The sequence below is a fragment of the Phaseolus vulgaris genome, chromosome 1, assembly GCF_000499845.2.
Source record: "Phaseolus vulgaris cultivar G19833 chromosome 1, P. vulgaris v2.0, whole genome shotgun sequence".
Taxonomy (NCBI): Eukaryota; Viridiplantae; Streptophyta; class Magnoliopsida; order Fabales; family Fabaceae; genus Phaseolus; species Phaseolus vulgaris.
In genome coordinates this window covers 2640391-2664601 of record NC_023759.2, presented here as the reverse complement: position 1 = coordinate 2664601, position 24211 = coordinate 2640391, and the positions used below count along the sequence as shown (strand labels likewise).

At 31.7% G+C, this 24211-nt stretch overlaps 2 protein-coding genes across 4 annotated transcripts; one reads left to right on the top strand and one right to left on the bottom strand.

Annotated features, from left to right (window-relative positions):
* The first annotated feature begins 2710 nt into the window (after positions 1 to 2710).
* LOC137816574 (pre-mRNA-processing protein 40A) lies at positions 2711 to 17275 on the top strand. 2 transcript variants are annotated; one of them, XM_068619770.1, is made up of 28 exons: positions 2711 to 2890; positions 3817 to 3865; positions 4241 to 4576; positions 4683 to 4868; positions 6867 to 6934; positions 7096 to 7165; positions 8005 to 8057; positions 8155 to 8212; positions 8314 to 8678; positions 8779 to 8842; positions 10649 to 10747; positions 10850 to 10918; positions 11001 to 11078; positions 11207 to 11293; positions 11405 to 11439; positions 11541 to 11646; positions 12994 to 13074; positions 13170 to 13262; positions 13324 to 13377; positions 13457 to 13573; positions 13645 to 13743; positions 14926 to 14973; positions 15072 to 15164; positions 15724 to 15831; positions 15920 to 15984; positions 16097 to 16199; positions 16444 to 16743; positions 16833 to 17275. In XM_068619770.1, exons 2-28 carry the CDS (start codon positions 3833 to 3835, stop codon positions 16965 to 16967), a joined length of 3003 nt encoding a protein of 1000 aa, XP_068475871.1. In that variant the 5' UTR covers positions 2711 to 2890; positions 3817 to 3832; the 3' UTR covers positions 16968 to 17275. The 2 variants fall into 2 exon arrangements, with proteins under 2 accessions (XP_068475871.1, XP_068475870.1); XM_068619769.1 differs by having other exon boundaries at positions 16097 to 16220.
* A 366-nt stretch (positions 17276 to 17641) lies between these two features.
* Positions 17642 to 19217, bottom strand: LOC137816575 (uncharacterized). 2 transcript variants are annotated; one of them, XM_068619771.1, is made up of 3 exons: positions 18599 to 19217; positions 18432 to 18511; positions 17642 to 18199 (listed from the first exon to the last, which is right to left on the bottom strand). In XM_068619771.1, exons 1-3 carry the CDS (start codon positions 19075 to 19077, stop codon positions 17670 to 17672), a joined length of 1089 nt encoding a protein of 362 aa, XP_068475872.1. In that variant the 5' UTR covers positions 19078 to 19217; the 3' UTR covers positions 17642 to 17669. The 2 variants fall into 2 exon arrangements, with proteins under 2 accessions (XP_068475872.1, XP_068475873.1); XM_068619772.1 differs by having other exon boundaries at positions 18432 to 18505.
* Positions 19218 to 24211: the final 4994 nt, after the last annotated feature.

Here is a 24211-nt window from a genome sequence, read left to right as displayed (position 1 = left end):
TTTTAACGCGTTCTTTGTTAGTTAAAGTTCATAAAAAATATATAATGAGTTAATTTACTAATAAATTAAGATTTAATAATTTTTAGGAAAGAATGGAGTTCGTTAAAAAGTATTTAAATAATTATGCGAATTAGTGTTTTTCATGAGATGACCTTTTGAAAAAAAAACCTTAAATGATAGACAAACAAAGCATGATGGGCCTTGTTTTTTTATTCAATTACACATTTAAAATTTTCACTTTTTGTGATATTTTTTGCGATAATAGATGGTTGTACAACAATTTGTTAATTAAATTTAAGAAATGATAAAGTTGTATTTGTGAGAATATCTTAGAATATTTAAAGTGATTCATTGGAAAAAAATAGTCAAAACATTTATTCGTTGTAGACTTACAAAAAGTGACTCAAAATCAATCTTCTATTTATTTATTAAAATTATTCCTTAAAAGAAATTTGAAGTGAATCTTATAAAATGAAAAAAATAATAAACAGGATAAATTAAAACTCACATGCTACATTTATTACTATTTTAATCTTAAATAATATCTTGAGTTATCTCAATCTTTCATTCATTGTGACTTTCTCCGTAATTTGGCATTATATTTTTAAATATAGATTTTCTTTTTTCTTATTTTAATTGAAATATTTTTTATGGTAAATGAAAAATATTGTGAAAGTATTAAAAATTGTAAAAATTTTGGAAGAGATAAAAATTATAGATGAATTTAAGTTTTTAGAGTGCGGTTGTACTAACATTAAATACTTACCTTCACTCAATAAAACTTATTTATGGACAATTCATTATTTATAAAGTGGTTTTATAAATTATGTTTAAACTTATTTTTTAATATTGTATCAATATTTATTCTAATTATGTTTATTGGATCTATTGTAACGAGACATCTTTCTCTTCATAAGTCATATGGATCAGTTAAGTAATAAAAAATGAAGAAGTTAAGGGATTTAAATATCATGAATTCATGGATTGAGATGTCATCAAGTGCAAAGAAGATCATGGAGAAAATATGTTGTAAATACTTATGGCTATTGTCATGAAATCAAGGTTGTATGGATATAAGTTTTTAAAGCATTAATCTCAAAATGGTTTACATGCATGGCGGCAACACTAGATGACTTTGTAGATCCAAATTATGTTTGGCATATAGAGGATCTAAGTGGACGTACTTTGAATACCAATCTTAAGAGATATTATATGAATGCTCCAACTTTGGTGGAACTCTATGTGAATGGTGGAGCTCTTGTTCCCGATCATGTTGAGAGGTAATTCACACCACTTAGTGGAGGAAGCTTTAAGAGTGAGGGCTACTTGCAACCATCTTTACAAGAATAAGACTCATAAGAATTTAGAACACTTAAGACTCACTTAAGTAAAGTTTCTTTATTGTTCATTCAATGTGATTTATAAAAGGTAAGACACATGTAGAAAAGCTTATAAATCTAAGTTTAGCCAAGGTTGTCCATTTCATAGAAACTAGGTCAAAAAGTGAGCACATGTGGAAAAGGTGACACATGAGGATGTATTATAGAAGTTAGGTTAAAATGTGGGTAAGCCTAATTTATGTTAATTAAATCACAATTACTGAAATAAAAAATAGGAAAAATAGTTGGTGTTTAGGTCCAATCATGTGAGCTTTGCTCATGGTAATCCTCTGAGGTATAAGAAGCTTTGAAGCACTGTTTATTAATTGAATTTGACATAGCCCAAAGTTTTGTGTCATGCTCCTGGTCATCCTTGTAGAAAATTGAGTTAACTCAGTGGGTGCCTTGTCAATTCAGGTTTCATCAATTTATTACCACAATTATATGAAAAATAATAATTAGGTTGTTACTTGTAAGCAAATTGTTAAAATAAATAATAAAATTATTAATCAATAATATCATATTTATGAATATTATTTGAGATACTCAAATCAAAATAAGTACAAACAACTAAAATATTAAATATATAAATTTTGTTAAGTAAATGTACAATTATTGAGGGTTTGTAGAAATAGTTGGCTATGTGAAAGGGTTGAATGGAGCCTGCAACTCAAATCGCGAATTGATAAATAATACAAAAGTAGCGTCTAAAAAAAAAAAAAGAAGAGAAAAGCAAGACAAAAATTTATAATCACTTTTATTTCTTTTCCGTTTGTCTTCTTCGTTTCTTATATTTTGTAATGAAGCAATCATATGAAACATTATAGAAATAGGAACAAGTAGAAAATATGGAGAGAAGTAGAGAAATTGAAGATATATGACGATAAAGACATGTAAATATTAAAAATTTGGCTCTAAACTTCTAATTTCAAATTGGTATGCACACTCTTCACTTTGTCATGGAAAGAAAAAATCAACATTCCTAACACACATAAAATTTGCGTTAAACAGTTGTCAATTAATAAATATTTTTTTTCAAAATCTTTTAATAAAAGTTTTTTATTACCACCCGTGGCAAAAGTTTTCTTTATACTCCCTTCAATTATTGTATATATCATAGATAGATAGATTGAGTATATAAATAATTAATTAAAATTTTTAAAAAGCTATAAAATATAAAAAAGTACAAAAATAAAATAAAATATATTAATAAGAATATAATTAGTAACTAATGTATACACTACAAAGAGAAAATATAAATTAAGCCGATATAAAAATTAGCAAAGTGAATATAAATTAACAGATATAAAAATAATGTTTTTATTTATTTTATTACATTCGCCTTCCTCATGATTGTTTACTCTTACTGTGGTTTTTCCAGTTATATTGTTCAGTAGTTGCAATTCCTCCTAAACCCTAATCCATAGGGTTTCGATTCGAAACGACAACAAAATCTCTGCAAACTCAGCCAGACGAATAGCTTCGACCTTTGATTCCTATCCGCAACACCTGTGAGTTTTTCATCCCTATTCGCTCTCTATCCCGTCGTATTCTTGCGAATTTTGTGATTGCTCGCAAAAGCGATCTCTCCAGTTGCAATGAATCTTGATAAGTTTCGTTGCTATCTTCTAAGGTTGCAATGGCTAACCTAGGTTAAGGTTTTCCATTAGACTTTGATAGAATTGAACATTTCTGATTCTTTTATTTTCCTTTGAATGAATGTTATTATTGGCTATCTTCGATTAGGCTTTGATAGGATTGAAGTTACAAAACTAATTGCCTAGCGTGATTGATCTGTGTGAAGTGTTTATGGACATTGTAACAATCGAGAGTTTGTTTCGTTTTTGAAATTTCAGTGTCAGTTGAGAGTTCGAGATGATTTTGCATGATGAAAGTTCCTGGAGATATACATGATATTTTGCATGATGAAAAGTTCCTGTAGATATACATGAGCAGCGATTCTACATGTGTTATTCTTTTTACTGTTATTATTGTTACTTGCCGACCCTGCATGTTTTTTTTTATACAATGAGGAAAATGAGGGCTTTTAGTTTATGTGTAGCATTATGTTCGAAATGGAAACTTAAGCTGGAGAGTGCACAGTTACAGTAAATGAGTAGAGGTTAAAGGATAAAATGTGTCCAAAAATATGAATAATTAATTTTGCTTAGTGGCTTCCTTCAATCATTTTTTTTTTCTTCCTGACATTGCATCGAAACAGTTAGAATGCTAGCTTTTCTTGATGATCATCAGCCTGTAATAGAACTAGGAAGTGAAGGTATAACTCTGTCAAATGCTATGTTGTTGGGAAAATATTCTTGTTGTCTACAAGGTTTTCTTACCATGTATCACAAAGGCATTATAATTTAGCAATGTAATACGCCTTCAAGATTCAATTGTTTTTGTGCTGATTGATGATTCCATTTCTTCTTTGCAGGGTCTGTTTGTGTTAAATGGCCAATAATTCTCAGCCCTCCAGCATGCAGGTAGTGTATTCCTCTCTCAGTACCTACCATGAATCTTATCACGATGAAATATTTGTTTGGTTGTGCTGATTGTGTCTAGTGACATACATGCTTTGATTATGGGAATGTCAAATGGTGATACAAGCAATAGCTGGAGTCTTAATGTTTGACATCCTTTTTAGTATTTACTCTCTTTGTCTTTATTTTTGCTGAAAATGATGTTTTTTAATTTTTAAGTTTTTCTGTGACTCTCTCTGGCAGTGTTTTTGATGGTTGGGTCCTCAAAGTTTTGGTTCATCCTTATTTATGCAAATTCTCTTTTATTCTTTGTGAGATTAACTACAATTAAGAATCTATCATAATTTTGCGATCACTCTTGTGTCTTATCGTCTGCAGTTTCGGCCAGTCATTCAAGCTCAGCAAGGGCAACCATTTGTTCCAATGAATTCACAACAATTTGGACCTGCAGGACATGCTATTCCTTCTTCAAATGCGGGAATGCCTGTCATTCAAGGTCAACAGTTGCAATATTCTCAACCAATGCAGCAGTTGACTCCAAGGCCAATGCAGCCTGGTCATCTTGCTCCTTCATCACAACCTATACCCATGCCATATATCCAGACAAACAGACCAATGTCATCCATTCCACCTCATTCACAATCTGTTCCCCCCTTAAGCAATCATATGCCTGGCTTACCTGTTTCTGGAGCAGCTCCGCATTCTTCATATACTGTATGTGCTGCCTTAGTTTTTAAAGCTTTACTGTTGTAGTTGATTGCTAGGTTTCTCTTGAGTTACTTAGTACCTTCTACACATTAACATCATTGTACATTTTCAGTTCACACCATCCTATGGTCAGCAGCATGATAATGCAAATGCATTGGCCCAATACCAGCATCCACCTCAAATGCTTGCTCCTCCTGGTGGTCAACCTTGGCTGTCGTCTGCATCTCAGAGTGTTGCACCTTCTACATCTGTGCAGCCGGCTGGGTTGCAATCATCTGGAGCGACATTGACTGATGCGGTAAGTGTTTTATTGATACTTATTTTTTAATGCATAGTACTACTAACTTTGTGTTCATTGTTTAGAAATTTCCACTAGAGTTCAATGCTTTTGTTTATACAAGCTTACATATATATGACCAAGCTTGTTTGGAATTACATTGGTGGAGTTCCCTTTCCTTATGGTTTTTTGTATTTTAGTTGTTATTTATATGCCATGGCCCCAATTCTTTCCCATTAGATGGTAATTTTTCTATTGTTACAGTGTTATATTATGTTTCCCTCTAAAGATATGTGCTATAAGTTGTTATTCCTACACCAGTGCGGACAGGCCACCACCAAAAAGCTAGGGGGATGGTTGCTGTTGCGAAGCCTAGAAAACAATACATACAATTTATAGTTTTGTATCATATACATATAATGTTGTAAAACAGAAAAATATGCAAAATTAAAGAGTAAATAAAGAAATAAGAGGTGTGGGAGAGATTGAGAACATAATTGTGAAAATATCTGACGAGAAGAAATAGGAGTAGAAAGGTTAAAACTGATAGAGAAGTGGGAGCTAAAAAGAGGAAAAGGTAAGGGGGGCTGAATGTTCATGTAAGAAAGGGAAGTTATTGCGGGGGGGCAAAAGACTTAATGGCGGCACTTTGGTAAAACAGGGGAACATTTTGTGGGAAAACAAAAGACTTAATAGGGGTGATTTGGTGAAAGGCTTAAATGTGAAAGTAAAGATGTCATCAATAATTAATAGGGGAGAGAAAAAAATGAAAAGTTTAAAAATTTATAAACCCAAAATAAAAAACAAAGTTATTTTAAGGAAAGAGAAAAGCAAAAGAAAACGTTAAAACGGGCAAATTCATCTGCTGAGGTATGGGCAAGGTTTAACCCAGAAGTTGAAACTGTGGCTTGTGTCCATCGATTTTGCCACAAAACAAAGTTGCACCTGCTGCAATAGCAAGGCCACCCCACTCAATGAAATGATTCACTTGTGTTCCAAACGGTTTCTTGCTTCTGTAGCCACCGTCGATTTTGCCACAAAACACAGTCACACCTGCTGCAATAGCAAAGCCACCCCACACTAATGAAATGATTCACGTGTGTTCCAAATGGCTGACCTTACATACAATGTGTGTGGGACTCCAACTTTTAAAGAAAGCATTAGGAATTTTTTTATTCAGTTCATTATATCTGTATGTTCCTTAATTTTACGGAGGTTAAGCAAATCTGCTAATGTGATCCTTATATTTCATGCCTCTGGATTTTGGATTGTCCAAATACAGTTGCATGAATTATATGCTATTGGTAATTAGTAATCTGACCCGAGGAAATTTACTAAGTCACATTACATAAATTTGGTGGTATGAAAGGATCCCACAACTGTAATACTTATTTTATTTTATTCAGTAAATACTGAACCAAGGTTCATCCAGAGCACAAAGCTCCTACTGGAGTGGAGACTTTCTGCCTGAAACATCAGAAAGTTGCATGCACAAATATCTATCTCCCTATATCCTAACTCTATTGTACTGTACAATCTGCCATATTCCCTAACAATAACTGTCTCATAGCAGTTATTGTACTGTACTCTCTACATTCTAAAAATTACTATAAAAAATTCACTTACTCATGACAGTTATGGCACTCTACATTCTGAGAATCATTGTCATATTGACTGCCATACTCCTAACAATAACTATCTCATGGAAGTTATGGGTCTTTGTTCATACCTGGAGTAAACTCTCCAAATTGGTGGTCTGGTTGAACTAGCATTCTCGCTTGCTTCATTTTCTGATGTGTCTGGGTCTAGGTATCCATCATGGGATATGTTGTAAAAGAATTGTGACTTCCTGTTATGATATCATTTGAGGCCAATTTCTTTTGAGATTAGCCAATTGAATCTCAGTAGCCCAAGATGCTTTTGATGAGATTAGCCAGTTATTCTTCTGTTATATTATGATTTCTGAGAAATTTGAGCTTATTATTGCAATTCTCAGTGTTTTACTCTGACAAACTTTAGGTAACTAATGCTACTAACCAGCACTCCTTATCTGATTGGCAAGAGCACACTTCTGGAGATGGGAGAAGGTATTGGTGAACATAATCATCTTCTGCTTCGCTAGCAAACATTAAGTATCTTGTATATTTGTTATTAACTATTTTTGAAAATAATCTATTTTTCTTGTGTTTTTGTGATTTACAATTTTTAAAATCATAATTAGAAGTTCTTGTTTTCTATAATTATCCAGATATTACTACAACAAGAGGACAAGGCAATCAAGTTGGGAGAAACCTTTGGAATTGATGTCACCTATTGAGGTGAGTGGTTTTAATAATTTGTCAACGTTCTTGTGAATGTCACTTTTTAATACTGTGGAACATGCTTTGAAAGTGTCATGTGGTCAATCAAACCAGTATCTTATATGGATGTTGATCATTTCTACAATGTTTTCAATGATCATAGAAGGTTTATGGTGCGAATATCCTTTTATGTGCATGTGCTTCCACTGATTTGTAGATGTCATGGCAAGTCAGGAGAAATTTTAACGACTGCTCTATATGGTCACTGTGAAGGCGGATTAGCACTTTCTCAAGGCAGGCAACAGTTTGCTATTTACAATCTTATTTTTTCTTAAAACATAAAATGTGAGATTGGTGTATAGCTGTGGTTCTGCAAAACCATTAATTGATGGTTGACAGCACCCTTCCCACCCCCTTCCTCCAGCAATTTTGTAGGGTTTTCTTTGTGGTGTTTTTTATCAATTGTATATTTTGCAAGTTTATTTTCTGTCCTTTCATACACACTCACAAGAAGAGATACAAGTTTTTGCTTTCCTTTTCTTTGTCCATCTCTCTCTTTCTTTTCCCTCTTCCCTTTTTACAATCTTGTGGTGGCCTCTGCATTGTACTTCGGTCTGCTTACATATTTATGTGTAGGAGTATGCAAATTCTGTTTTCTTGTATTATTTATTGTAATTTGTTGTGGCAATAATATTATTAAAAAATTTTCAGGGATGTTTCCTTTCCTTTATTTGTTTTCCCACCTATAGTTTCTTGTCGCTGCATGTGGTTAATTATCATAACCTTTATACGTGATCTTTCTTGGGTGGTATACTTTTAGCATTTTCATATCCCACTAATTCTGCTGGATGTGACAGAGGGCTGATGCATCGACTGTTTGGAAAGAATTCACTTCTTCAGATGGAAAAAAGTTTGTTTTCTCTCCTATTGTTTGACACCGTTTTTATGTGTGTCTTTCTTTGTCATTAATATATAATGAGTTATGTTTTGGCTTTGATTTCTTTCAGGTATTATTACAATAAGGTTACACAACAATCAACGTGGTCGATACCAGAGGAACTTCAGGTTTGTGAATAATGTTTACGTGCTTATATTTGTATTTGTTTTTAATTTTCTTCACTTCCACTTTTTTTTTTCTTACCTCAAATTGATTTTTTTTCTTTCAGTTGGCTCGTGAGCAGGCACAAAAAGCTGCAAACCAGGGAATGCAGTCAGAAACAAGTGATACACCCAATGCTGCTGTCTCATCAATAGCCACATCAACGGCAACTAATGCAGCTAGCTTGAACCCTTCTTTGACGTCAAATGGGCTTGCTTCCAGCCCATCTTCTGTCACACCAATTGCATCAACCGATTCTCCGCAGTTGGTTTCTGGATTATTTGGCACCTCTGTTTCACAATCTACAGTTACCTCAAGCACAACAGGTGTTGAACCAAGCAGTGTGGGAACTACAAGTGCTGCACCTATACTAGTCGCAGGAGGCTCAGGACTATCCGAGAACTCACCTCAACTATCCAAAATGCCACCCATGTATAAAACTCTATTCTGCATGTTCATTGTTTTTGTCCCTCTTGTGTAGCTGAGTTGTAGTTTTCCAATAATGACTTGTGTATTGAAAATTTACCTGCAGTGTTGAAAATCAAGCATCTCAAGATTTTGCTTCTGCGAATGGATCTTCTCCTCAAGATATTGAGGTAATTATTGTAATTGTTGTTTTTATCATTAATTAACATGTACATATTCTTATGCTCTGCTTGGTGGAGAGAAATGAAATGGACTGGAAGAGAAAAGAAAGGAGAAAAAGAGAGTAGAAAAGAGTGAAAGTAGATGTTGTTTGCCAGTAAAGCAGGAAATAGGTGAAAGAGAACGGACATGGAGATTTCTTTATCGAATGTTTGGCAGTAGAGGAGGAAATAGGTGAAAGAGAATGGACATATAGATTTCTTTATCGAAGAAAAGTAAAATAAATAAATAAAAAGATTTTAGAATATTTAATTTTGAAAATTTTACTTTTAATTAATATTGTTTAATTATTGTTCTTCTTATTCATTCATTGGTAATATTTCTTTATTATTCATTATTAATATTTCTTTATTATTATTCTAAAATGTTATGTTATTTTTTATTAATACTATTTATTATTTATCCCTTATTAATATTTATTTATTTATATTCCTGGTTAATATTTATTTATTATTATTTTTATTTACAAGAATATTAATACTTAAAAAAAAACTATATAAAAATGCGTCTATAATCAATTATCTACGTGGAGCCTAAAAATTCAGCCTTTACTTAATTTGCAACATAATTGATTATGTTGTCTTGTGAGATAGTTTCCACATTTTTCTACTCTTCTTTTTTGTATGGAAACGTATCTTGCGGCCCTGGCTACCTTCTTTTTACATGTTTTCACTATTTTCTTCCCAGCCAAACCCCACCCACTTCCCTCCCTTTCTGTCTTCAATACCAAACTCAGAATGTTGAAAATTGTTTGATTTCCTTCTCATTTATTTGTTTCAAAAGCATTTTCCTAAATTAATTTTATGCTACTCTACAATTAATTTGTCATAATTTTTTTATTACATTTGAAAATTGTTTTCAAAACCAAAAGAAATAAACACCGGATAGATGTTATCTCATTCTCTTATTTTGTGGTTCTAGCTCCAGGATGTGCGTTGTATAGAGTGATACTGAAAACAGTTTTTGAAAATAGAAATCAAACCTAGCTCAGTTCCTTAAAATTTCATAATGAATGTAAAGGAATTTGTGTGTATTCCATGGTCTGTTTCTTTCCTATATTTGTAGAATATTTGATGTTTTTTAAAACAAAAAAAAAAATTGGTTGACAAGAGTAATGTTGAAAACTGTTTACAAAACTAATGTCTCTTTGTAAGTTTTCATAAACTGGAAAACTGAAAAATTTCTGTTTTGGTTTTCTACTTTCAGTTTTCTATTGCTCATCTTCCCTGCTATTTCACGTCAGTTTTCTATTACCCCCTGTTCTTCCTTGCACTTTCACATCTTACTACCTCACTCACTATTGTTTTAAACTTAGTTTTTTTATAAACTAAAACCAAAGCACAGTCAAACATACTCTGAATCTCTTCCTTTCAAATAGTTTTCGAGTTGGTATGAAGGCTCCTGTTCTTGGTGTTCCGCTTTTGCATCTGAAATCCATGCATCCTTTTTGTATTTCTAATCACTCCAAAGGTTTAGCCTGTCTGGAAACACAGCAACTACTGTGAATTGAAATTTTGAGAATGAAAAATACAACGCCATGGCTCCTAATAACAGTATGGTGACTGCCATGGCCCACCACATGAAACCTGTTAAGTAACTGCAGTGAAGTTGTGGCTTATCAGTTTTGCCATGGCTGCAGTTTAACACTGATCATCATTGATAATAGAAAACTCGTAGGAGACAATCTCATTAATTTTGTTGTCCAATTAAGAATCTGTATTTAGTCTATAAATTATTTTTTCTTGTGACTCTTGCAGGAAGCTAAAAAAGCATTGGCTGAGGTTGGGAAAAATAATGTGATTCCACCTGAGGAGAAAACCAATGATGATGAAACCTTGGTATATGCAAATAAGCTGGTAAGAATTCATATCATGGAAATTCTCTTATTAATAATCTTTGAAGATATATTCTTTTTTTCTCATTATATTTATTGCCACATAAATTATATACTCTTTTAGGAAGCAAAAAATGCATTTAAAGCGCTTCTGGAATCTGTGAATGTTCAGTCTGATTGGACCTGGGAACAGGTAGATGGCCTTCCTTTTATTTTTCTACTTTTTTTTTGTCTGTGATGCAAATGCTAATTTTTAGTTTTTAATTGTAATTCAGGCAATGAGAGAAATCATCAATGACAAAAGATATAATGCCCTGAAAACGCTTGGTGAGCGAAAACAAGCTTTTAATGAGGTGAGAAACAAGCCTCACAAGCAAATTTTATGCACTATCTTGAAGTTGATGTTTAAGTTTGCATCATTTTCAATGGATTTGTAACGGTTCTGTCTTGATTTGTGACATTGAATCAATTTAATCTTCAGTATTTGGGCCAAAGGAAGAAGCTGGAGGCTGAAGAGAGACGCATGAAGCAGAAAAGAGCCCGCGAAGAATTCACAAAGATGTTGGAAGTATGTTGAATATAATACCTGATTAATTTGTTCTTTATTAGTTTTTTTTATCAGCAATTGTTCTTTATTAGCTAACTACTTACATATAATTTCTGCATATTATCCTTTCAGGAATGCAAGGAACTTACATCCTCCATGAGATGGAGGTATGTCTCTGCATGTTTGGGTAACAAGTTGTTTTTAGTTGGTCTCCTTAGGTTGAAATAATCCATCTTAAATTTTCTAATTAATTATTTACTGTAATCAGCAAAGCCATTAGTATGTTTGAAAATGATGAACGATTTAATGCTGTTGAAAGACCAAGAGACCGAGAAGATTTATTTGAAAGCTACATGGTGGAACTTGAGAGGAAGGTGAGAATATGTTTACTTTTTGCTTCCTTATGAACCTTTGCATTCATGAATCTTGTGCCCAATAAAGCTGCATAAGAATTTTGCTTAGAGTTGTGAATTTTCTTTACATGTAAATTTGAGGAAGAATCTTGTTTTATTTGGTGGGTAGTGGCAGCTAAGTGGATTTTATGGTCATTTGATCAGATTGTAGCTCTTTAAATTTTTGTTCGTGTATTTATTTCATAATACAGGGAATAATTTGAACTGTATTATTTGATTGAGTTAATATATATTGAAAAGCTTAACTTAGTTCAGCACCGATCAAGTTTGCATCTTTCCATCTTATTCAAAAGCCATTTTTTTGGTTGTAAATGCAATTTAAGGGGACTTGTGGTTTTGTAATTTGTTTACCTGTTTTTCAGTGCATTGTAGCTTGTTTTTTACCACCTTTTTTCAGGAACTTTGACTTTGTGTGCAGTTTATGGCTGTTTTTTTTTTTCTTGTCTGTTACATGGCATGGATGGCAAGTATATTAAGTATGTATCATTATTGTAATTAAAATTATGGTTGAAGTTGAACCACTTTATGTAATTCATGTGAGAAGAAACTAAAAATGGAATGAAGTGAACACATGGATTGTAGAGACTAATAATCAGAACTGAAAATCACTCGTTAGTTCTCCACTGTTCAATATGGATTCAAGTAACCGAGGAAATGGATTTATTACATAAATAGAGCTTTACCCTGTTCTTTTTACAACTTTAATTTCTTATACCTCAATCACTAAACTCTAATCCCTTTCCCTCTTTATTGCCTTCCTCCTTATTGTACTCTTCCTTGCTTTCCATTTCCCTTTCTGTAAGTTAGGTTGTTGCAGCCCAAAGCTACATCTTCCCTTCCTCACCAGTTCCCACTTGCCCAGGGCTTATGTTATTTTGTTACCCCCCTGCATGTCCTAAACCTCATGATGGGAAAAATAATAGCTATTTTAATGTGGAATGTTGTCATAGGCTTGGTTGTTTTCTTTGATGGAGATTATAATTCTGTGTAGGATGGGCAAGATACTACTAATATGGTGTTCAAGTACATTGTGTGTGGGGCGGATGCTTATAATGTTGACTAGTGGTTTGCTTATTCTGGAATACTGTTTTCTATTTGTTCCAAAGAGTGCACAGCAGGCAATTGGCACCTGGCACTGGGGAGAATGAATTCTTGTCTAGAATAAAATATAGCAATGAGACTGTGGCTGTCAACTCCTGATTTTAATTCAAGTTGCTCTTTAAAATTGAAAGGCTAAAATTTGCATAGTTGTATGCCAAATTTTATTTCATGACATTCTTAATGTTATATTTTCTGTGGAAAATTTAGGAGAAGGAAAATGCGGCGGAGGAGCACAGGCGGAATATAGCTGAATATAGAAAATTTCTAGAGTCTTGTGATTATGTGAAGGTGCATTTTTTAAATATGAAGTTCATTTTGGTTGTTATGAACTTATGATTGCTCTATCCTTAAATCATTTCCTTGCTTTTTGTATCTCATTTTAGGTGAATAGTCATTGGCGTAAAATCCAAGATCGGCTAGAGGACGACGATAGATACTTGCGACTTGAAAAAATTGATCGCTTGCTAGTTTTTCAGGTATATTTTCTTTTAGTTGGTCATCTATGATGGATCTATGAACTGAGATTGGCTTTGGCAGGACTATATTCGGGACTTGGAGAAAGAAGAGGAGGAACAAAGAAGAATACAGAAGGTACAGCCTAAGTGTATGATTAGTGGTTATTATTTAGTCAATATGCTTGTATGTATATGCACTAATGGTTGTGATATAGGATCGAGTCCGACGGGGTGAAAGGAAAAACCGTGATGCTTTTCGCAAGTTGCTTGAAGAACATGTTGCTACTGGAATTCTTACTGCTAAAACTCAATGGCGAGAATATTGCTTGAAGGTAATTGGATTGTTACAATGAAAGATGGAATAGCATTGAAAGAAAAATAAGGTATGTTTTCCTCTGTGTAGGTCAGGGATTTACCTCAATATCAAGCCGTTGCATCAAATACATTGGGTTCCACCCCGAAGGATTTGTTTGAGCTTGTTGCAGAGGATCTTGAGAAACAGGTTCTCAAATTTGTTTTAGTAATTTCTTTTAAATGTTGTTGATGCATTTGTTATTGATGTGTTTTACTCAAGGGTTTAAGTGGTCTGGGTAGGGTTGAATTTAGTGTAGTTTTTAACCCAACCTAATTAAATTTTATTGAGTTGGGTTGAGTTTGTCTTCTTATTTAGCAACCGAATCCAAATATAATTGGGTTGAATAATTAAAAAAATATGATCACTTCTATAACTTCTAACAAAAAGAAAAACCTTAGAATCAATAATTTTATTACTTTTAATCTTTGTAAGGTATTCACAATAATACTTAAAACATAAATATAAACTATAATTCTTAAAATACCAAGATATCAAAACAATAATCACAAATCTATTTACAACTCATTTAAAGTGGTCCCAAGAAAGGATATAAGGAATAAAATATTTACTAACATGTGTGATATGAAAATTTACTTAGTACTCTTAAAAGAATATTTCATATGATCAACTACAGAATTATTTACTCTATAGTAAATTATTAGACAAATAGTACTTTTTGTTATATATTTATTACGTAATTGGGTCGAGTTCATTGGATTTGAAACTTATAAACCCATTACCCAAATCAAATATGATGCACTAAATGAAACTCAACCCAACCTAATGATCTAATCCAACCCTCAAAAAATGTAATTGAGTTGGGTTGAGCAAGTTTGTAGGTTGGGTGCAACCTGCTTATACATCGGGTTTTGATGTTGGAAACTAGAAGGATATTGTTATGGTCTATGCTATTGTGCTGCTGGATTACTGTTATTTGAGTGAGTCATTGATTGGGTAATATCTTTATCTGGGGTGAAATTCGGTTTTGACTAAATCCTACCATGTTTAGTTGATTACCTCTGAGGATTGCAGCAAGACAATAGGAAGAAAGTAAATTCTCTCCATTTGTATTTAGAGTATTTTTTGCTGACTTCATGTAATTTAAAATAAATTCAAGGAGCTGAGAGAGTGCTTATTTTAACTTTAGTGTCATTATTGAAGATTTCTGGGATGACCTGAATTTAGGTTATGAAGTACTCAATTGTTAGTATTATGATATCTATTCAGTAATGCCTAGTTGTCAACCTAGAGGATTATAGGAAGTCTTTACGTGTATGTGTGGAGAAAGTGGTTTCTGAATTATCTATTTTTGACATGATTTTTTTGCAGTATCATGAAGACAAGACACTCATAAAAGATACAATTAAGTCAGGCAAGGTAGGCATCACAAAGATCTTCATTGCGTTTTATCTGTATTCTGTAGCATGTTTGATGACAAACCATGCTTACCCAAGTCTCCTGTCTCATTCAAGTAGATAATTGTAGTGACTACATCAGTATTTGAGGAGTTTAAGGCTGCTGTGTTGGAAGATGTTGCATGCCAAACAATATCTGACATCAATTTAAAGGTTGATTTCAATTGTAATCTTTCATTTGATTTGATTTCTTGCTTTTAAAATATAAATTATGTGATGTGTGGGAGTTAGTAAGTATCCAAATGGATAACAATATCTGTTATCACAGTGCAACTCAATATCAGGACCTCATTATTTGCTTTGACATCTATTATTAACTTTTGTTGCTATAGACAATTTTTCAAGCTCTATTATATATCAACAATGGTAGAGTTTTTATGCTGTAGTTTGACCTTCTCTTGGTTCATTTTGCATGAAATTTTAAGGCCCTTTTTTGCATGGTAGTGATATGAAATTAAATCTATTGTGAAATATAAAATCTTTAGTTATAGTTGTTGAGTTTGTAAATTCAAGTTAAAATTTGTTTTTTCATTCTATCAATTGTTATTTAAATCTCCTTATGATGCTTAAGATTAACTTCAATAGTACGGGGCCCTTTGTTCATGTTGTAAAAAATCTCAATTAATAGTTTGCTGTTAACCAGATGTTTAATGTTGTTTATGCCTTCGCAACATGGATTATCAGAATTAGGAAATTTGCTTCACTTTTGCAGCTTATATTTGAGGAGTTGTTAGAGAGAGCTAAAGAGAAGGAAGAGAAAGAAGCCAAGAAGCGCCAACGCCTTGCTGATGAGTTTACTAACCTGTTATACACATTCAAGGTAAACTAAGATTCTACCAGTGCTCATTTATGTTTTACATTGTTTGGATAAAAAAATTAATATTAAGCATCATATTTTACTTTTTAAGGATATTACTACTTCCTCAAAATGGGAGGATTGCAAGTCACTTTTTGAGGAGACTCAAGAGTACAGGTATATTTAGTTTTTATTGTTTCATGTATCCCTAGAAATTGTTTCTAGTACAGCGTGTCCATGATGGAGGGATTTTTGTTTTGATGTTTTACCATCGTGTTCTTCACTATAGGTCAATTGGGGACGAAAGCTATAGCAGAGAAATTTTTGAGGAATACATCACATACTTGAAGGAAAAAGCTAAAGAGAAGGAACGTAAGCGTGAAGAGGAGAAGGTGCATGATTTTATGTCACAGGTTTTCGTTTTGTTGTTTTTTAGAAAATATCTTTTTGTGAATAAGATTCTACTGATCCTAAGATTGCAGTTTTAGACAATCGTGTGAATATCTTTTTGTGAAGATTTTATATTTCCTTGAACCTTATAACAATTCGAGTTTGGCGGGGAACTGCATTGATATTCATTATTATTTGTAGGGTTTAGACTGGAGTGATATTTGGCATTATAAATAATTGTTGCAGGTCAAAAAGGAGAAAGAAAGGGAAGAGAAACGGAAGGAGAAGGAGAAAAAAGAAAAAGACCGAGAACGCGAAAAGGATAAGTCAAAGGAACGCCATAGGAAGGATGAAACCGATAGTGATAACCAAGACATGACTGAAGTCCATGGTTACAAAGAGGAGAAGAAAAAAGAAAAGGATAAGGAAAGGAAGCATCGGAAAAGGCATCAGAGCAGCTTAGATGACGTGGATTCTGAAAAGGAAGACAAGGAAGAATCTAAAAAATCACGAAGGCATGGCAGTGAACGCAAGAAGTCTAGGAAGGTATGAAATGATTTTCAATCTTCATCATATAATGTTTTATGCTTCAGGAATAGGCATCTCATCTGAAATGCGTGAGCATATTCTTGCAGCATGCAAACTCTCCTGAATCAGACACTGAAAACCGGCACAGACGACACAAGAGGGAGCACTGGGATGTATCTAGGAAAACTGGGGGGCATGAGGAACTTGAAGACGGAGAGCTCGGCGACGATGTTGAAAACTAATTGTTCTTTCCTAACCTTTTTGTGGTTATGACATGAAGAACTTCACCTCCATCTTTAGGGAATATTCACTTTCTTTGTCAAAACCTTCACCTTCTTACTTATCTGTGAATTTAGCACCCTCGATTGTAAAGAGATCTTTTAGTACTTGTTATAGTTTCGACAATTTTATAGCCGCGGAATTTGTACCAAGAGTGCTGAGTACTACTGCAAATGCAAATTTAAATTAAATGTATCATAAACTCTCCTTTGTTTGTATGCTCAGTGTCTGCAGATGATTTGTGAATAAATGTTGAATCTTCTTCTGATAAGAGCATCTCAAGTCTTTTTTACCACAAGAATTAAAGTCTGCAGACATCAAAGGTGGTATGTTTATAATGCAAGCTTTTAACTTGCATAATAACGCGTGTTAGTATCAGATTAAAGTTTGGCTTTATCACTATACTTGTGTTCCATAATTGAGGGCGAAAGGATCATTATTCATTTACTGACGGTTTAGCTACCTTTAAAAACTTCTTTCGATTCATTGAGATTTTAGTTTCAATACATATTTCACCATTGATGCCAAGTTCTGATCAAAAGTGTTTTAATAAATTAATTAATAAAACTAAGTGATATTAGATAGGAAATATCGTGCAATATTACCATTCCAGCCGATAAATAGGAAATTAGCCAAGTTTCAGGTGCAAGACATTTGAAGAAGTGTTACGTATTTGGTGTGGAAGTTCCAATAATTTCTATTACAATTTCATTGAGGATGTTATCTAAAATTGCATCGGTGATCTCAATGCTAATGTCCCTGACGTGGGGTTCGAACTTTTTCCATTCCACGAGTGAATTCAAGTAATCCAAAGTCAATAAGTAAGTGAGGTTTGCTCCACCTACAGCTACACCTTGTTGGTCCCATTTGTTTGTTCTCTGACGAATGAGCTTTCCAATCTGTAGAGGCCCCATAAATTGTCTGTAACCTCTCTTTCTGTCGTCTTCTGTTGGAAGGCTTATGGCAATATCTTTCACACAATCAAACAGCATCTTCTTTATCCTATGCAATACCCTTTTAGATTTCAACATCTGAGAAACATCATTCGTCCCTGGAAGAACAACCTCTTCTTTCTTCTTTGTCTCTTCAAGTAAACCACCCCACCTACCAGCTGCTGATAACAACGACTCCCCTCTCATTTTCTTTGGCACAAGAATACCATTTCTCTGTTGCATTCTCCTAATATTCTCAATCACTGTTCCATCAGAAGATACAAGAATCTTATCTTATTCATACAAACTCATTAAACCATTGTATAATCTAAGACCAACATATGTCCATGATTCTCACTAATCTTGACACATTATCTCGGAAAAGAGTTAATTAAATTTGGTTAGGTGTCACGTAAAGATTGATGGAAACCATGAACAAGTGATTTTCAACCATGTTGAACTTGGTTTTTGAAAAGGCCAAAGAAAACAACGTACCATTAGGAGCTCTTGGTACATGAATCCTTCTCAGTAATTCATGACCACCTTCTATGAATCTCTGCCGCTGCCTTCTGTTTCTAGTAAGACCAACCAAACCAGTTAATAATTTTTTTTCTAACGTGAGAAATTGAGGTTACTAAAATATTTAAGAATTTGAGTCCTACCTCTGCTGTGGTACCATGTTGTATAAAGTGTGGGAATAAAACAAGTGCTGCTGTTTATGCGACAACATGGAGGTTCCCTCTTCATCAATATCTTGGCATGAACTGAACATGGTAAACCTGCTATCTGATGAAAACTGAAGAATATGATCGAGCTGGGTATGTTCAAGGACAGCTTCATGTTTGTTTCTCTGGTCATACTCATAAACCTTGGTTAGAAGAACACTCTTGCTTTCTTTGGGGAAAGAAAGCTTCTTATATAGGGCTTTTAGCATATGGAAAAATGGGAGAAGACCCTTTTTCCTTTTGCTTAAGCCAGATGTGGTTGGTTTCTCTGAAGTGTTGGTTGAATCTCCATCATTGGAGCTCCACCTGTTGGAATACTCTCTTTCTGAAAGGTAAACCTCTAGGATGAAAGGTTCTTGTTCCTCATGGAGAAACTCTCCTAGTTTTTTGTGTGGTTTGAGTGTTGGTGAGGCCATTTGAGGTGACTGTGTTGAAGGGTTTGAAAGTGTAATGGTTTAGTAAAGGAGTATGGAAGGAGTAGAAGATTTTGCAGTGAAAATGAGGATAGAGAACAGAGCCATATAAGGAAGCTTTGGCAGTTTTTGACCTCTGAGCCTCTGGTACCACACAGATAGATAGGATACAAATTCTAAATGAGACAAAACTTACCTCTTAAATTACATTTTTTTTATGAACAAATTTCTTAATCATAATCTTAATCCAACCATATAGGATTATTGAAACTCTCCATACACTTACAATGTTTAACTCCAATTTCAGACTTTTAAATTAACATATAATAATTGTCGAAACTTTGAATCATTACAAACAAACAATTCTCTCACACCGAGTGTGGTCACTTGCATAATATGAAATATATATAAAATTTACTTTTGTATATTATTCATGTAAAACAAAAAAAATTACAGCATCGCTTACTTAAAAATTATGAAAAATATAATAAATAGATTTATTATATATAAAACTGTAAGTGAATAATAATATAAAATTATTTTATTCATAAAGGTTTGGCTTCTGATTGTTCTGTCCTTTTCTGCCTCAAGTATAGGATATGAATAATAATATATATCTTATCAGTAACCTTGGTTAAAGTTTTTCATAAAATTCTTAACTTATTTACATGTCACATTAACTTTTATAAATTTAACATTTTGTTTCTTCAATAAAAAATTCATTAAGAACTTAAACTTTATCTCGCATGTTTTTTAAATATTTTTATTTTTTTCTCAAAATTATATATATATATATATATTTTAATTTCAATTAACAGATATAATAAACAAATTCTCAAAGTATAATTTATTTGACTAACTTTTAAAAAGAGAAAGAAAATCATTACATTAATTTTGGATTCACGATAAATTTAAAAATAATAAAATTAGATAATAAGAAATATTTAATATGTATTTGAATTTATTTTTTCTTCATGACCCAAAACATGCCTAAATATGTTTCACTAAATTTGGTTGAAATTGTGGATGAATTTAAATTTGTTGTATATATGGTCTTTTATCAAGTATATTTTAAAGTCATACTAAAGTGGTTATTACGTGCGTTGTGTAAACTATAATAAAATGGTCACAGTTATGACATATATTAGTCGCATATTTTCAACAATCAGTGCAAGATTATGTATGAATTCACTATATTTCTCATTGTATTAACTAACTAATTACATGTCAAATAATATAGTTGTTAATAAGATTGAAGGGATTTAAAAGTCCACTTGATATCCTTTTTAGCTTATTATTGTTATTGAACAAATAATTATATATATTTTTTCAAACCATATTAAAATAACATTTACATTCCATTTGTTAGATAGTTTCTCAAATTATATAAGATTTCACTCGGCACCAAGTACATATTTGGAGATTTTTCTTTCTACAAATAGATTTAAGGTGTTAAAAGTTATTTCTTTTCACATATAACACCAAAATATGCTTATCAATTTGAAGTAACACAGTTTCCTGTATTTGAAACTTTTATCAAATTGATAATTATGATATTTAGGTGCAGTAGACAAAGAATAGTGGATCATGTTCTTCTTCTTGTCTTCAATTTATCATTTTTTTATTAGTTTGTCTACTAGAGTTTATAATTTCATATTGTTTTTACTTTTATTGAGAAATGAACTTTAAACATAACTTAACCTTTTAGAGTTAGTTCATAAAGTGAGATTTACATTTATATATATATATATATATATATTATAAAATGTTTTTATTTTTATGTGAGGTCTCCAGCAACCTTTCAATTGGTTTCAAGGTATTATTCTTCATCTTCCATCAATTATCATTCTGACTCATTAATGTATTTTAGGTTGTTTGCTTTGATACTTTGTATAATTTGGCTTTGAATATACTATGGTTACTAGAGAACGCGATTACAAGAATGAGAGATAAGATTTAACTATATATGCACAACATAAATAGCAACCAATTAAATGATTATTTTTTAATATAAACTACTTTGAATAACACTACTTTGAATAATAAAATCTTTAATTACTTCAACTTGCTTTGTTAATTTCTAGAGTTCAAAATATTATCCATTTTCCTTATCCTTCCTTATATTACTCCTCTAATTCATTTAATTTTGTATAAAGGAAGAAGTTTGGCCAAGTTTTTATTCTTCCTTTCTCCTTCCTCTTTTTCAATTAGGTGAAACATATTTTTTTTTTAAAATTTCTTGGTAATTTGCTTTTTTTATTTGTCTTCTATAAAAAAAATCTTTGTATCAAGGTTGATCCTCATATAACACAATGGATATTCATATTTAAATTCTTTCTAGTTTCTTGATGATAAATACCATATACTTCAAACTCATGGCACTCTCATACAAGTTTTTATTTTTCTTCTTTTGTGAGTGATATCCAACAAACTTCCCAGCAATATTATGAGTTCTAGTCCATCTAACTTTTAATTAAGTGACTTAATAATTATGAAGAATGGTGCACCACACTTATAGAAGATCATATTCTTCTTCAAAATAAACTTCAAGTGTTGAATCATCAGTTTACTCCTAACAAGACTCTAAAAAACTCTTCACACATTCAATTACTCAAAATTATTCTCAATTTCATATACTTCAAGAATGTCTTTAGAGAGGTTAAGCATGACTATTTATTGGACTAATTATCTCAAATATTAAAGGTAATACAATTAAATAAAAAAAAAACTATTAAGGTGTTGGCCGAAAATCTAAGGGAAAATTTTGAAATTGAAATTGAAATCCCTAATGAAACACAAATTACCAAAACTCTCAAGTGGGGTGGTGCTTGATTATGTTTTCCTTACCCTCTTTTTGTATCCTTAAAGCTTTAAATGCACTTCCTCCTCTTAACCGTACTACTAGCTAGCTCCTAAATTACTTTGAAATAAACTAATTAAATTTTATTTTACAAATTATTATTTGCACCTAAAATTAGAGAAAATAACTCATAAATTCTACCATTTCAATAAATTAAAAATAAATAATTACAAAATTATTTTAGTGAACAAAAACATCTTATCATGGGTTATACTTTTATGACCCTTTGTGAGTTGAGCTTCCCTTGTCGTGTTGTTTTTATTATCTAAATTCACAATTCAAATTATTTTTAATTAAAGATGTTCTACGGTTTTATTTTGTGTTTTTGTAACTTTTTTGGTTATTCACCTTCTTCCTTCACTTAATGATTTCAATTTTTTTCGTTGAATTGTTAAAATTGAAACCATTATCTTTATTCATTTTCTCCGTGATTATTTACAAATGAAAAAAATATCATAATAAACACATTTATTAATGCAACGAATTTCTTATACTTGTTGATTATAGTTTATTTAATGCGTTTTCAAATAATTTCCATGACTTGATCTCGAAACATGTGTTGGTTGAGGTTTTGGTCAATTTGTACATTATTAATGTTGTCTGAAATTTTGTTTTCAACACGTAACATGGTCCACACCATGCATCTATGTAAACCACTTTTTTTTCTCTTTTTCTTCTTGCAAAAATGATTGGTTGGTTGGTTGTTCATTCTTAAGTTTAGCAAAATAAAATTGGTGGTTGTATTTATGCCTTTGTTAGGATGGATTAAGGACTGAAAGTGAAAGATTAGAAAAAAAAATGTTATTTAAATTAAAAGAAAATAAATAAAAATATTAACTATTTAAAAAACATAAAATAAAAATGAGGAAATTTTGATACATTGTAAATTTTGAAAAATCTTTAGTATTTTTATTTGTTTTTAAAAATTATAATAATATCTGAAATAAATAAATAGAAAATCAACCAACTAACTAAGTTTCCAATTAGGGCATTGTGAAGGTGCAATGATGTTTGGCGTAAACAATGAAACCCTACAAAAAGAGGGTACAGCATTCAATTCAAACATTCATCACTGCTTAAGGACTTCCTCATAGGATTCCAAAAAACACTAGGGTTGTTGTAGGACAAAAATAGTATGCAAAACATAACACCTATTTAGAAATTAATTGCATAGACACATAAAATAAAAAATTGTGTGATGTCAAATATAAAATGGTGGTTGAAGTTTATTTATGATTGGAAAATTCTTCCTCTATCTTATGACCTTCATCCAATGTACTTTAAAATTTCCAAAAAAAAAAAACACTTTTTCTTCTGGAATTAAAAATTTGAAGTTAAACAAATTTATCTTGGGATTAGATTTTTGTGTTTTGAAAAAAAATTGAAATAGAATTGAAAAATTAAAATCATATTTCAGAAAAACATGCAAAAAAATATGTTTTGAAAAGAAATTCTACAAACATATTCTAGAAAAGAGATTTTAGAACAAAAAAGTGTTTTAAAAATCTAAATCCAAAAAAGTGTTTATAAAAAAAATCAAAATGTATTTTGACATCTCCTTTTATTTAGAGGCCTTTTTATCATTTCATATAAAAAAAAATTGGTGCATGTTATAATTTCATCGGATCTGACAAAAAATTGTCTTTATGATTTTTAAGACAATCATAAGGAAAATGAATCATATGTACCATTTTTTGAAAGACACATCTTTTCTTATCACATAATATATTTTATAAATTTATATTATTTTTTTCTATATAAAGGTAGATTTAGATGAGAAGTAGATTATGAGTATTCATCAAACATTTTTCAAATAACAAATAGATAATAATAATAATAAAAAAAAGAGTCTGAACCTACAGAAAAATATATACGTAGATGTTGTGTAGAGTGCAATTGGCATGGTTAGGAGTAGAAGTTTGATGAAAGGTGATGCAATAATAATAAATGGTACCAACTTTTCAGATGGATACAACCACTGCAAATCAAAATCTAATTCAATTTACTATCATCTAAACCTTCTTTCTCACTTTCTTTCTTACTCGCAAGCTACTTATTTTAATATCATTTTTCTGACTCCACTTTATTCATAAACATATGGAAACTAAATATGTTAATTTCTTTGCCTTCAGCCAAATCAACTCAACAAATTTTGACTCAATTCATACAAACAAGTGAGAAGTTTTTACCAATTTGATAATTTTATCTTTTAATTATTAAAATAGATAAAATTTTAAAAATATATTTAAATAAGTTCTATCAATGTACAAATTTATT

Bases quoted from the DNA above. Each gene is read 5' to 3' on its own strand.
- LOC137816574 (XM_068619769.1), top strand. From the start codon at position 3,833: ATGGCCAATAATTCTCAGCCCTCCAGCATGCAG. The intron at 8,843-10,648 runs GTAATTATTGTA...TGACTCTTGCAG, and splicing joins CTTCTCCTCAAGATATTGAG to GAAGCTAAAAAAGCATTGGC. The intron at 13,075-13,169 runs GTGCATTTTTTA...ATCTCATTTTAG, and splicing joins AGTCTTGTGATTATGTGAAG to GTGAATAGTCATTGGCGTAA.
- LOC137816575 (XM_068619771.1), bottom strand. From the start codon at position 19,077: ATGGCCTCACCAACACTCAAACCACACAAAAAACTAGGAGAGTTTCTC. The intron at 18,512-18,598 runs GTAGGACTCAAA...TGGTCTTACTAG, and splicing joins AACATGGTACCACAGCAGAG to AAACAGAAGGCAGCGGCAGA. The intron at 18,200-18,431 runs GTACGTTGTTTT...CTGATGGAACAG, and splicing joins TGTACCAAGAGCTCCTAATG to TGATTGAGAATATTAGGAGA.